Source organism: Onychostruthus taczanowskii, unplaced genomic scaffold, assembly GCF_017590055.1.
Source record: "Onychostruthus taczanowskii isolate IOZ18803 unplaced genomic scaffold, ASM1759005v1 scaffold83, whole genome shotgun sequence".
Taxonomy (NCBI): Eukaryota; Metazoa; Chordata; class Aves; order Passeriformes; family Passeridae; genus Onychostruthus; species Onychostruthus taczanowskii.
The window spans coordinates 2,520,124-2,535,695 of NW_024506221.1; the positions used below are offsets into that span (position 1 = coordinate 2,520,124).

A 15,572-nucleotide genomic window follows, 5' to 3' on the forward strand; every position below is an offset into this window, starting at 1 on the left:
TTTCAACCATTGATAACCTGCCTGAGATAAACGTTTTAAGCTCTCCCAAAGCTAGTACAGAGGACTTTGATGAGCAGGAGTGGTTTCATGAGGTCTTGTACCCCAGGACCAGCTGCCAGCCCTGTCAGAATCAGAATCAGAGGAGTGACTCGGGACAGGCAGTCCTGCTTTGGATAAGCACTTGTTGAGCTGCCTCCATGAACTGGTGTGTTAGAGTGGGGCTGACATGCCTACGGAGTGGAGAAGAAAGGAATAAATCCCACACTGCCCAACCAGCACAGCTCAGCACAGCTTACTCAAAGGAGGATTTCTGGGAACACGTTCAGGACTCTGCTGTTTCTTCATTTGCTTACTCACTGGTGGACAGAGGCCTGATTGTTCACTGTGGTCTCATCCTGCTCTTTTCTGTAGTCACTGGCAAAATTCCTCTCAGCCACAAAGGACACAAGATAAGACTGGTCTCCCTGCTATCTTTTCCTTTCTCCCATCTGTTTTCCCACCTGTGTTTACACAGGCTTTCCTTCATGCAGCAGCCCAGACATATGTTCCTGGAAATTTAACCCCTTTTTTTCCTGTTTTTAACAGATATTATGTTAGAGCTGAAGGAATGCTGATATTGCTAGGGAAATCTAAACTTAGTGTTTAGGAAGTGCAGATATATTTTTATTAATTAGGTGTGAGGGCACCATGGAGGTTTTGTTAGTTGAAGGAGTTTCCCAATTCCAGTAGATAAGTCTGCAGTAATTCACACTGCCCAATTTTTGATGTATCCATTGCAGATCCTGCTCGCCATTGTTTTTTCCCCTACTGAAAATCCTAGTGGTATCATGCCACTTGGAATCAGTAGATAAATCAGTTTTTAAACTAACGGAAATTCATACTGCTATTTCTTTTTCCTATTAACTTCCAGGTATACTGAACATGAAGAAATGAATGTGATTTAAAAAAAATAAATTATGAGGGGTATATATGAGAGTTACTGTGTGTGAATATGAAACTGTATTGGCCTATCTCTTGCATTGTAATAGGAGACAAATACATGTTTTATTTTACTTACTCAAAGGCAGATATCACTATCTGTGCTTCATGTCATCATTCATCTAGCAAATCTATCTAGAAACCAGATTCTCATTGCTGTCTTCCCAGATAATGTCCCAGAGACATATTATAGCATCTTTTCTTTTTTGGTTTATTTTTTGTAACATGTAGTTAATGGAATACTTTCAATTTTAAATGTTTTATTTTGCTTAAATTTTTTAATGCAGTTTTAACATTTACCCTTCTGCACTTAAAATTCTAATAAATTCTATTTTGCATTTGCTTCAGCTTGTAGAAGGCCAATTAGACAGAACTTCTTTGACCTACCTATTATTTATGGAGCTTTTCCCCCTCTCGGAACAGTGACTGTCAGTATGTTTTAGACCAGTGCAGTGGAAAATAATACCATGGGAAATGTTGAGTCACTTTAGATTATATTTTCCCACTTATTTTTTTCTGGTTACACTCTAGGTGCTTCCTTTTGATAGAATACTTTAAAAGATTTGCAGTATAATACTGATTATAAATAGAAAAAATCTGTTGAAGTGCTTTACATATGGACACTATGATATGATATAATTTTACATTTTGCAAAAAATACTGCATATGGCTATTCCTTATTCAAGGCAGTGGTGGATTAAATCTTTCAATATTCATTCTATAATCCAGATAGGTAATTATAAGTAGCCCCACTGAGATGTGATTATTCGTATTCTTAATAGCAGGGACATAATTAAATGCTTTAAGGGAGCAGGATCTCCACATCTCCATGCCAACTCGTTTGTAAAACATTTTTCAGCAGAACAGTATAGAACATTTTTCTAAAAATATTGTCTGCAAGAGGGCCTAAAAATTAAATATCTTTTTGGCACAGACTAATCTGCCATTTTGAGGCTACATAATATGCAATAGTCCTCATAATATTGCATAATTTCTTGTTTACAATAAATTTTTGTGTTGTTCTTTTGACACCATATTTTATATGGAAAATAATAATCAGTCAGAAGGACTTCTTGCTATTCAAACTCAATAATTTTTTTTAAAGTGCAAGAGAATTTTTAGGAAGATAGAATAAAAATAACTTACTCTTTTATGTTAAAAGGTAGAAGCTGATTTGGGTTTAGGAGTTTTAATAGTTAGCAAATATAAATATAAATTTAACAGTATTCATAATAATAACACAATAATTCTTGCAATCTAAAAGCATAAATACACTATAATTACAATTCTGCTAATTCATTAACAGTATGCATTTTTAATTTAAACTTTTTATAACTAGACACAAGTAAAATAGGACATAGCAGGCCTTGGAAATCAAATGTGTTTAACACAGATAAAGCAGAAGAAGATTTTCCAAGCACCTTCAATTTCACACAGTAGAATTTTAACTAAATATTTGAGTTTAGATTAAATATTTAATCTAAATACTTAATTCAGAACTGACAGTCTCTGATAATTTTTTTAATAATTTAATGAAAAGAAGTACAATATTTTTATAGTCAAGTTTAATTCAAGTTGAACAGTTTAAATTGTAACTGTTATTGTTTGCCAAACTCAAGATTACAAGAACATAGCACTGAATATATAAGGAATTAAGTGGTTTTTTTCAATAAGCAGTAAGCATCCACTGGAATAAAAGTAGGAGTAAATGAATTACATAAAATCACTTTTGGCCTTTGATACGGTGAATATGAAACTAAATTTGTACTTAGGCATTTTATCTTAGAATCTTAGCTTAATTATTAATTTTTAGAGCATATGAAATTATTATCAGTAAAGTTGTGAGCTTTTACAAGACAATAGACTATCTTAATCACTCTTTGTAGAAAGAACACTTTAATAAATTAGAAGAAAAAACATATGGATGCTCTGTTATAAGTAGCATTGAAGACAAAATATGCACTTTCATTTCTATTTTATAATATTACTCTAAGCTTCTGTTCTGTCTTACAGACCTATCTTAGAAGAATTTGATAGAACATGGGAAAATAGTCAGGATGTAAGAAATGTTCATAAGTCTAGATGTGGCACTCAGTGCCAGGGTCTGGTGTTCAGTTAAAGGTCAGACTTGATGCTCGTAGAGGTCTTTTCCAACCTCAGTGATTCTGTGTTTCTGTTACTGGCTTTGTCTGCGCTAGTAATGAAAACTTGGCCACAGCTATTTTCAGTATCTGCACATGGAAAAAAGCAAAGAGAGGTCAGGATGAAAAATAAAAAGTTCCTGCTCAGATAACTTGCCACTTTTTATTAAGATAAGAAACTGTTTTCTTCTAGCTAAGTGGCATAAAAGACACATTTAGAGCTAGGTAAAGAAAGGAGCATACTCTCAGGGTTGTTGGCAAACCCTAAATAAATATTAATTTTTTTTTAAATAAGTATTTGTCTATAAATTCTGTCAAACTTTGGGTCAATTAAATGTAGGCACTTCTTTTCAAATGAATATTTTTCCCCAAGTAAATTTTTGCTATTTTGCTATTGTTACATTAAATTAAATAAAATACTGTTAATTAAACTATAAACATGCAGAGAGCTCAGGTGTCGGTCTTCAGAGACAGAAATTTCAAATTACTACAAACAGGCAATAAAAATGTTCGCTAAAATAATGTATGTGTTTTTTGTTTGGGGAATTTCAGGGGCTTTTTGTTATTTGTTTTGTTGGATTTTTTAATAGCATGGCTAATAAGGGCAACAGCTATCACAAATTACAAATAGATATATTTAAAATAAGTTCAGGTAAATAGTTTAAAAAGTGATAAAAGACTGGAGATGGGATATTACAGAAGTTGCTTTTCATTCCAATCAGCCATTTTCAGTCCCTCTTCAAAACAATAACCTCTCAGTGATGTATCCAGGCTGCTTTACAAACCCTCTCTCCAACTGATGAACCCAGATATCTGAAAGCAACTCAACAGACAATTATTGGTGTTATATTTCAAATGAAGTGGTCATGCAGGCTGTATCTCCTAACTTAAACTGACTTGTCTGCAATTCCATATTTAGTGTAAACATGGTGGCAAAAGCAGTAGGTTTTGCATAGCTTCCTTTTGGACAGTCCAGATGACAAATCTGACTGTAAAAGGCAGAAATCGCCTCCATTTTCTGTTCTCTTTAAGCTCTCTCCCTTGCTGCAGAAATGTTCTTCTTGAGCAGTGGACTACATTTTAGGATTTCTTAAATGCAGGATTGAATTTTTTGGAACACAGATTACTGAAATTCATTTAATTAATGAATTAAAATGCATCAAACTACATTCTGAGTAATTGTAAGACCTGGTGGTAGTTGTTTTAGTAACTACAAAAAAAAAAAAAGCATCATATGACTGGGTTTTCCATTGTGTACACTGGCAATAATATACTGAAAGATAAAAAGAACATATTAAAAATGAGGAAAAAATATATATAAATGTGTTTCACGTTTTCCAGAGTTTAATAAAGAAAAGGGAAACAAAAGTGCAGATGCTTATGTTAAAGTAACATGTTATCATATGAAACAGCTTCACCTTGTTTTCTGTATTGGAGAATGCTTAAGTCAACATGGAACTGGAAAATCACTCAATTTCTAAAAGAATGGGATGCCTATAAGCTTACTGATTTTTTTTTTTTAACTTGCTTAAAGTTCATATAGTCATTTCCTAAAGAGAAAAATAACCCAACCATACTCATACTATGTGTTGTAAAGCTGGGAATTGAGTGAGACAAGCTGAATATCCCTTGCTGTGACTGGCACAGCAAGTAAGTACCCATTAGCTAGTTTCCGCTCAGTGGACAACTTCAGCTGCTTGAAAGAAGTAAAGAACTATCAATCTTTGTAGCATGCCAAGGAGTTGCTGCTATGAAGAACTGACAGAAAATAAGGATAGCCATGGTGGTTTGGGAACCTTACTCTGAAGTCTTACGAGATGGGTGGATGGAGAGAGCACTTGGACATTTAAGTTTTGTCTATGGTAGTTTAGTAACTCATTGCTCTCTATAAAACAAACTATATTCTAATCCACTGCCCTGTTCTTAAAAAAACATTCCCAAGTCTGTTAGACTCACTGCCCCAAGCTTTTGAATTGCTTTGACTTTCCATCTTTGTACTGCTGCTGGAAGTAATCAGCCTGAACAGCTGACAGCATGCACAGCAATCTATATGCCCACAACATGAACAAGTTTCCTGTTGAGGATCTGAAGCAGTAGTCAGCTGTCCTCAGCTGGAAGGACCTCTCACTAGATCCTGTAATGTTTAATCTAACAGATGATGGGAAATCACACAGCTTTGCAAGGGAACAGAAATGCATAAAAACTGCTAGTTGTTTTTATTTACTTATAATACAGACACTATATAGCTGAAATACTGTTGAATTCATTAATTCATTACTACACAAATTTAATTTCTTCACCTAGTAGAGTGAACTTGTGTCCTTGCAAGACAAAGATGCACATACAGTAATTCATTGTATGAATTTTATGTTTATACAATGTAACATCCTAAGCTAAGAAATCTGGTCCATGAAGACACGACTGGTTTGGTGTCCTTCAGTGAACTTGCTAACTACTGTACTCATAACTAACCTTTAGCAACACAGTTTACTGTTGGTGGGCACATTCTTTCTGTAGATTTTCTCTAGTCAAATGTTAATGTAACATATGAGGTAGAGTAATTACATCTGGAATATAATTTATATGTAAAATGAACAGATGGTGAATGGACAAGTATACACTCTCACAGAAACTGTATTGCTTATCAGAGTAAAAAAGCAATTTTCCTATATAAAAATTTTCTGTATAAAATGGAAACCAGAAATTGTTAGGATTGCCAGTAGATACAAAGCCATCCAGCAAAGACTAAAGAAGAGATCAGTGTCATACATGCTACTAGTGGTTAATCTCCCCCACATCCATATACATGGATGTGGGGGACATTAATACATAATGCATTATATATACATCCCCACATCCTTATTTTCTCAAAGAAAAAGGTGTTTAGGCAGCATGTAGCAACAGGGGAGGGCTAAAAATGATCACCTACAGTGGCATATTAGTACAGTCCATAAGAACAATGAACCTGGTCTCAGCTGGGATCAAAACTTGATCCTTACAAAAGGCCTATTAATCCTATTCTTTAAAATTCATCCTGTGGGCTATGTCACTCACCTTACCTCATCCAGATTTTCCTGAAATCAGCCTTCCTTATTGCTGTCTTTCAGATATGTAGAATTTCCCATGCAAAGTGTTCTGTCATATTAATGCAACAGTAAAAAACAACCTATGCATTCATTCGCTGTTTTATGAGAAACTGATACAGGCAAACTCCTTTAGAAATTCACAGTGTTCCAAAAATTGAACCTGATCCAGCTGTTACTGAAATCCTTCCACAGAATCACAGAACCACTTAGACTGAAAAGAGCTTTTAGTCATTGAGTACAACTGTTAACCCAGCACCAACAACTCCATCACTCAGGCACGTCCCACACAGGTGTGCAACTGATATGTTGATGATCAATTTTGACTATTACAACTTTCAGAACAAGGTTAGCTTTAAACTTCTGTCATTGCACATTTCTGTTAGAGTCTTCACAGCAGAAAGTACACTGTATTTGAGCCCATTTCCATATTCTTCTGAAGGTTGACTTTTTACGTGGGGAAGACCTGATCCTAGCAGACAATGAATTATGATTTTCACAAATGAATTAATTTGCATTAAACATGGACTGTAAGAACAAATCACTGTTTTTAGCATCCCTCTGTATTTTCAAACAGTCACTTTTCTTTAGGGCAGTGACTGACATTTGTTTCACAATGTTCCAGGTAACAGTTGTCCCCAGAGATTACATAATTAAAGTAAAATTTGCATTCAGAATTGCATTACATGTTCGTTGTAGCCTAATACATAATTTTTAATTGGAATTTAAGACATTCTTTTGTTTGGAAAGGAAAGATAGTAATATTTGGCACACTGAAAGTGTCAGCATGAAGGCAATGCACCATGACAAATGCACATAGTAATATTAGTGAGTAATATGCTGCTGACACTTTATTTTTATGCTAATACAGCACCTTGTTTATCCAAGTTGTTTAAAAATAGTCTATGCCTTTTGTGTTCCACTACACACTCCTATGCTATTATTGTATTTCCTAGTCTATTTAAATCAATTGAACATCAAAGAGAGCGTAATTGTTAAGGGCACCTGGTGTACTTGATGCCACTACGGCTCATTTTAAATATGTCATGGCTATTTTCATTACTTTATTATTTTCATGAAAAACAAACACTTTGGTTTATTTACATGAACACAAGTGTTTAATGAGAACTCATTTCAATATTCTGTGTTCCTCCTCTTTGGTCCCAGTAAGAAAGATTTAATATACTATTTCTTATGCTTGAGAGTCTGTCCAAACAAATAGCTGATAGATTAACACATACAATTAGCAAACACTTTAGTCTTAAGAACAGACTACAAATGATGCTATTGATAATACTGATATTACAAGGCAATATAGATAATGTATCAGTGACTATAACACAGTCCTAATCAGTCAAGAAATATCACTGGAAATGCAGTATGTGGGTATCCATTCACATTATTTTTTTGTGTAAGGAAACTGTAGTCCAGACCATTCCACTGGAGTTGAGCACACAAAGCTGTTTTTGCTTACTGAGGAGGCAGGCTCCACAGCAGCACTCCATGACCATTTTCTGGGCACTGGGACATTTGTCATATCTTTTCTGACTCGTTGTTTATTATATTATCTAACTAGAAGAATTACAGATATTAAAAGCCTTCCAGACTCATAGTCTTCAACCAGAAGTTGTGGGTAGACAGAGTCTGCACATCATAGTTTTCATTGATTTTTTTCCCTTCACCTTGACCCAAAATAATAGATGAAAGAAGATGAAGAAAAAAAGGAACTATTTGCTGCAGTAATATCCATGTATTCCACAGTCCCATTGTCCTGATGAAGCCTAACATTGTCTGTTATGGTTTCTTCCCATTTTTCTTTAAGTAATCTACAATACAGTAGTCAAGATTATTAATGATGAAAACTGTACTTTCTCTAATTTTTTCTGCACTCTTCAGGATGATGGGGATTTAGGAGATGCTGATTTTCTGGGGGGCATTTGATACTTTTTATACTCAAGTATTTGTTGAGAGTAGCAGAAGACAACTATTTATGTGTCTTTATTGTTTGTAGCAATTTTAGTTGAAGAGAGCTGAAAACCAAGAGGTGACCATTAGTCACACAGACTTTCCAGATAGTTTTCTCTAAATTCAACCATGTATTGTAACACTTTATTTGTGAGACCTGAAGAATATCTTAGGAAATAGAACAGGTATTGTCTGCATTTAACTGCTCCCTTTGGGCAAAATATCCTTCTCTTGTAACTAAAATGCAGTGGGTTCAATCTAAGGAGAAGAGGTCAGGCTAAGCTAGGAGTGAGAAAAGGAAAGGTCTGACTTCTGTTATACCTGGCTGGTTCTTCACAGTAAACTGCCATTATTTCATGGGCATCAAGTTTTGTGAGGGACTTTAGGTCAAGTCTCTTACCAGTATTCTCTGTAATTCTCACTTTACTCTCCCAATAGTCTCTATAAATTCTCCCCAAAGCTGTTGGGGTTTAAGTACATTATGTGCTAGTACTGGCCCAATATTAATTTACTTTGATTTATCCACTGTAATTTAAGTATCTTATCCCCTAAGCCTTCAGGGTCAGATACCATGTGGAAATTCCTCAAGAAGTATGAGACAAAAAAATCAAGGTCCTTTTTATTCTAGATCAATAAAAAATATATTTCTTAAAGACATACAAGAAAAAAAAAAAAGCAAATCAAGAACTAGGTTGGTGTTTTGTAGAACTGAAGTCTGCAAAATTATTTATTAGTTGGTTTTCCACACTTGAAAATGGTAGTTTGATTAAAATGGAGCATGTAATGGACAAAAAAGCAAGGTAGGAGACAGTTTCCTACTTTTGTATTTAAATATGAAGTATGAACTTGCAGCCCTTGACTGCTGGAACTGAGTAGGGAAACTGTCTCTCACCCTGCTTGAGCTCAAGAGTTCTTGGTATTTCTAAGTGTGTTCTTAGTCTCCAGTTTGAAAATGGGATGAACTCAAACATTACTTTTTGCAAATAACTTTCTAATTTTCTGTATTTTAATCTAAATAATGTAAATAAATATTTTGCCCATGTGTTTTGCTGATACAAGCCTCAGACACCGACTTTGGCCTCTATGCAGTCACCCTGATACTGTGGGTTGAAGAATTAGAAATCAAAAGTTTGGGACTCTTTCTTGGGACTCTGCACATAGCTTCCACTGTTCCAGAAAAATGAATTCCTGTTGGGGGCACTTGCAGAGAAAGGCTACTAGACTAATCATATGAATTCCACTTTTTAATCTAATGAGAAAAAAGGTCAAAAGTTCTACGTTTTCTGTCCCCAAAATACCTAGGACATAAACATCAGGGAAACAGAAGGCATGTTCATGCTTCAAGTTTTTGGTGTTTTTTTCACAGAACAGTTCTTATATTCAAATATCATTATATCATGTATTGCATTATTTTAGTAAATCTAGTGAATGACTAAAGGGATTGGTCCTCTATGGCAGCTATATATTTAAAAGAAAATCAATAGAATCACTTGGGTTAATTCAGCACTTCGGTTAATCAAAGTCATCAAGCTCTGTTTGACAGCTGATGGATCATTTCTTAGAACTTGAAGCACTATTTTAAAAAGGCTTCATAAAATCAGGAAGTCATACCAAGAAAACCTATAGGCAGGGCTCTTAAAGGACATTAATTTTTTTTTCAGAGTAGCAAAAATAGAATCAAATACCTTCAGAATTGTCCCTGCAACCTTATGTAAGCAGAAATAGAAAAATTGCTGCTGAGTACTAAATTATTACTTGTTAGCACTGAGTCAATTTCTAACTTTAAAGTTCCACATGGTTCAGTAACTTCTTTGTTTTCAGTGTGTGCTGAATTTTTCTCTCCCCAGAGATCTGCCTTTTAACCAAGGGCCGTCGAACTGCCAGTGTACGAGCAGACACCTACTGTCGCCTGTACTCCCTCTCAGTGGACAACTTCAACGAGGTCCTGGAAGAGTACCCCATGATGAGAAGGGCCTTCGAAACCGTGGCGATTGATAGACTTGACAGGATAGGTATTTATTCCATTTTTTTGCATATGATTAGTTCTTATAATCCTTCTTAAAATCCATTTTCTTTCCCTTGAGCTGCATGATAAAATAGCCCTCTTTAAAAGTTCTTTTTCTGTTATGCTGCAGTTAATGTTTTCTTGATCTATAAATAACACATGTATGCAGACAAGAATTTTGCAATCTCACTTTTAAATAATAAAACCTACCAAGTTTTTGAAAGGTGTTGTACTCCTCTGAGGATTATTTTTCATACTTTAATTATCATTAGTATTATTTATTAATCCTGTAGGTTTCTTTTGCTGCCTTCAGCACTTGATAGGATTTATGCTGTGTCACGAGCAGTAGATGACATTTTCCTAAATAAATTGCTTACGGATGACATCTATAATGCTGGGAAGAGCAGAAGCCTCTCAGCACTCACAAACCCGTTGTTTGTTGAAGTGAATTAATCCTTTGCAGCAGGGCTCTCATTTTCCTCACAACATGGGCTCTGCTAGCCTTGATGGCTGCACACTGGCACTGCTCAGATCTGCCTGCAATCAGAAAAACTGTCCAATAATATGGAAGTGAAAGGCAAAATGGTATGGCAGATTATCAAAACATGAGGTGTAAACTTGCTGTTCCAATGTTTGGGACCTCTCAACTGGACATACTAGGCAAAGGATAAAGTCTTAGGTCAGGAGAATTGCACTTTGGTCATCATTACTGGCCCTCATTTTAAAATACAGCTGTAAAAAAAAAAAAAAAAATCATTTATCCTGTTTGGTGGTGTTTCCTCAACTTCATAAGAAAATTTCAGTCTGAGGATTTCTCCACATCAACTCAATGCATTGATCTCCTACAGTTTGTCTTGCAAGACTCTCTGGAAATGCAGTGCAACTCTAAGTAATATGTGCTTGAAAAATTTTAGCACTAAAGCTCCAGTCTGTTCTTGGAGTAGCAATCCCATTTGAAGTGCAGTTTTATAAAAAAGAAAAAAAAAGAAAGAAAAAAGAGCAATTGAGTGCCATTGTGTTCCCAAGCATCTGATGACTCAGACAGAATAGCGTCTACATCTCACAGACACTGTGAGCCATCAAGCAGACATCAGGTCACAGTGCACAGCAGTCTCCACTGTGCAAGCTGGTGTCACATTATCCACGAGTTTATATTAGTTCACAGTTAAAAACACTGGTTACTACTCATGTCTAGTAACTAGTTCCCAGAAACGTGCTAGATGGCAGGTGTACTTTTAAAATACGTAACCGTAATTCAGTTTTGCAAGGAGAAGGATGATGTAGGTGCAGAGCACGATGACTTTTTCTGACATGTGTTCAGGAAATTACGGTTCTTACATGTAATTGTAGTAATAACAGTAAACTGCAAGGGAAGGGGCAGAGAAAGGCCAGGTGTGGGAGCGCGGCGGTGCTCCGACGGCCCGCGCTGCGGGCGGGCCGCATGCGGAGCACAGCCGCATGCAGAGCACAGCCGCGGGGAGCTGCAGCAGTGCCAGCGGGGCACAGCCCCCTCCTGCTCGGGGCTGGCCGCCGAACGATGCCCGCTCAGCCACCCGGTGCCTGCTGCGGCTTTTACAACAGGCCGTCCTCAGCGGTGGGTGCTGAAACACAAAGCCAGAGCGGGGCTCTCCCCCCGCACCCCGGGCTCACTAACTCTTCTGCTTTTCTGTGAAGGGAAGAAGAACTCGATCCTGCTGCAGAAGTTCCAGAAGGACCTCAACACCGGCGTCTTCAACAACCAGGAGAATGAGATCTTGAAGCAGATCGTGAAGCACGACAGGGAGATGGTGCAGACCATCGCCCCGGTGAGCCTGCAGCAGATGCCAGCCCTCAACTCCAGCACCTCGGCCTCGTCGTCGCGCGGCAGGACGCAGTCCCCGCCCGTGTACACCAGCAGCAGCCTCTCGCACACCAACCTGCACTCGCCCTCGCCCAGCACGCAGCCGCCCCAGCAGGCTGTCATCCTGTCGCCCTGCTCCTACACCACGGCCGTCTGCAGCCCGCCGGTACAGAGCCCGCTGGCCGGCCGAACTTTCCAGTACGCCTCGCCGACCGCCTCGCAGCTCTCCCTCATGCAGCAGCAGCAGCAGCAGCAGCAGCAGCAGCAGCAGCAGCCACCGCAGGCGGCGCAGCAGCCGCCAGGAGCCGCGCAGAAGAACGAGGTGCACAAGAGCACCCAGGCCCTCCACAACACCAACCTGACGCGGGAGGTGCGGCCGCTCTCCGCCTCGCAGCCCTCCTTGCCCCACGAGATCTCCACACTGATCGCCAGGCCTCACCCCACCGTGGGGGAGTCCCTCGCCTCCCTCCCGCAGCCCGCCCCGGGCCCCGGCGTGCCCCCGGCCGGCCGGGCCACCGTGCCCCAGCGGGTCTCGCTGTTCCGGCAGATGTCCTCGGGAGCCATCCCGCCGAACCGCGGGGCCGCGCCGCCCGCGGCCGCGCTGCAAAGGGATTCTTCCACAGTCTTAAGCACAGAGCCCGAGGGAGACAAACCGCGGTTCGCCTCAAATTTATGATCCCTGGTGACTGTGAGCAATAGACTTGCAACAAACCGAGCACCATCCCCCGAACTGTTTTAGCCTGTTTCCTAATGTGCCCCAGCAGTCTACTATCAGAAAAATAATTTAGACAGCTTTGCCCTATGTAACGAATGTAAAAGTTTTATATATATATATATATCTAAATATATATATATAAAGGCAATTAAAAAAACTTGTTTGAGTTCACGTCTTCCTTTTTGCAACCATTGCAGAAGATTAAAATTAGCGCTAATATTACTTATTTTTAATGTGTTGACTTTAAAATCAGCCTAGCAGATTTCTCTGTTTATGAGATTGGCTGTTTTCATGGGGAAATTGTCAACACAACAACAAACTTCAAACAAGTATATTTAAAAAATGAAAAAAAAAAGGAAAGAAAACCATCAATTTAACTAATACATAGCACTGACTGATTGATATTCTGAAACCTTTGTTACATCACTTATTGCGTATACGTTGTTAATTTCTTGTGAAGAATTCAGTTGTTATTTCACATTGCATTTCATATGTTAGCACCATCCATCAGAATTTAGATTGGAAGAGAATTATATTGCAAACACCTGCAGTGTAAAGGGAGGCACTAGCACTCCTCCGGATAGGTTGTAACCTCATGGCATGTCAACCCTTCTGTTGTCTAAGAGAATTGGGTGGACTTTGATCTTCACACTGCTAAAGACTTTTCAAAGACTAAATATTTCCATTGTAAATAACTTTTTAGACCCAAGCAAAAATAGATGCTGTGTGGTGTACCATTGCAAGGTCTTTGTTTAGGAATTTAGGTTCCGCTTTTCACTTCAAAATTTACAGTTTTAAAATTTGTTAAAGCTAAGTGCAACACAAATGTTAAATTGTAATGCAATGGCTTAAAACCTACAGTGTTACTTTTACATGCAATGTTTTATGCAAAATTGTACGCTTGATCCTGCAAATCGCTTGTACTTCACCAATACCATCACTTTTCTTCTTCTTGCCCTCAATAGCATCTGAGAATATTCCATGCATGCTTTGAAAAAAAAAGACAATAAAAATAGGTTTGGTCAGTAGGAAAAGGCTTTACGGTATCTTAGAAAATAATAACCATTCATTAATTGTGTCTACCTTAAAATTCCTATAATGCTGACTTTGAATCTCTGGTTTAAGTCTAGAAGTGAGGTTTTTCATTTAAAGGATTATTTGTAAACCACAGCTTGATTTAGACTTTCAGGTGCTTTCTGTGTCTTCACTGTAGTTTTGTAGTTGACTGTGGTGTTAATTTACAAAAATAAATATAATATAGCATCGAGTCTGTCTGGAAATGCACGATTTGCTCTGTGTATATTGTAATTAAATGGTTAGTATATCCTAAGGCATGTAGTGTCAAACATAGCCCATAGGTATGAGATTTATTATTTTTTATGTCTTCAAAACAGAAAGGAAATGGTGACAGAAAGCAGGGTTAAAGCATACTGTTTTGTGAACATTTTGTTTTGTTTGCTCAAACCTTCGCATTATCTTATCCACAAAAAAAAAAAAAAAAAGAAAAAAAAATTCGTAATTGTTTGTGCCTGATTTGTCACATTAAATAGAGATTGAAACTAAATGTGTCATAATTTAACTCACTGAAAAATCAGCATTATGGATATGATACAAGCATATATTCTGTTCCTTAAAACCCAGCTGACTCTGTTAAGGAAATGGATGCAAAGGAGTTCTCCTCTTCCCATCAATGCTGAGTTTAACGATGCATGGAAAAATTAAATAACATCACAAACTACGTAATGCAGTGAATCCAGATGTACTTGAGAGCCAAGTAAATTCTCTAAAGCTAACAGAGCTTGAACCCGTGCTGCCTGTTATATCTTTTACTAAAGTGGTACATCAAATAAAATTTTTTAAAATCTTCCATTTTTTTTGCTGACTCACATTCACCAGTAAAGATTGATGTAATTAACCCACCAACATGCTGCTGCCATTAATTTAAGTGACCTGGAGTGGAAATGGGGAAATGATTGTTTAAAAAAGTGTCTCAAACATTATGGATACGCTGCAAGACCATTTATTTATGAGTACAATACCCCTTATATTATTTTAATGCTAACAAATTCTGTCAGTTAATTAAGATCATATACTGATCTTGAAAACTGTTTAAGGTTTACATTTAATAGGAGAAATGGGGTTAGTAGCAAAATATTTTTATATATATTTTTATTTTATTTTAAGCACTATGAAGAAATATTAATTCACATGGTCTTTCAGTGAAACCATAAAAATAATTTTTAATGACTTTGTAATAGAGTGGACAATATCTAGGATTTGTATGTTAATTAAAAAAAATGGTACAGGGTATAAAATTATATACGTATATATATATATATGTATGTATGAATGTATATATACTTAGATTAAGAAACAAATGACTCACATTCCTGTAATATAAAGGTCCATTGCTAGTTTCAGAAGTGACCTATTTTCTCTGTACATAAGTAGGCCCATAAGTATGAAATCTCACATCTGTACAAGATGAAATGTATTAATGAAAAAGGTTGGATCTTACTGCTGCTGGGAAGACTATAGATCTGGTTCTTACAATAACTGTATGATCAGGGATGAGTTAGAGTTTTTTTTTTGTCTTTGCTCAAAGCCATAAATAAACAAATATAAAAGATTATTAATAAATTGAAGAAAATATATAAAAAAAATAAAACCATGATTTTTTTTTTCCTTCCATTACCTGTGTAACTGAGCTAAGTTTTGCTTTAGTGTAAAAGAACTGTTTGCTTATCTCTTTTCTTTATTCTGTGCCCAAAAGTGATATGCACTGAGTATGGGGAGGTAGAAAAAAAACTGCCTGAATAATTCTGTGCATTCCTGAAATAAGAAG

The 15,572-nt window shown here is 37.0% G+C and overlaps 1 protein-coding gene across 1 annotated transcript in view; it reads left to right on the forward strand.

The window, feature by feature from the left end:
- The window catches only part of HCN1 (hyperpolarization activated cyclic nucleotide gated potassium channel 1), a 191,729-nt gene extending 179,041 nt beyond the window's left edge, over nt 1-12,688 (forward strand). Inside the window, exons 7-8 of the mRNA XM_041424593.1 lie at nt 10,015-10,179; nt 11,847-12,688. Of these exons, the coding sequence (XP_041280527.1) occupies nt 10,015-10,179; nt 11,847-12,688 (1,007 nt within the window). The remainder of the gene's footprint in view (nt 1-10,014; nt 10,180-11,846) is intronic.
- Nucleotides 12,689-15,572: the final 2,884 nt, after the last annotated feature.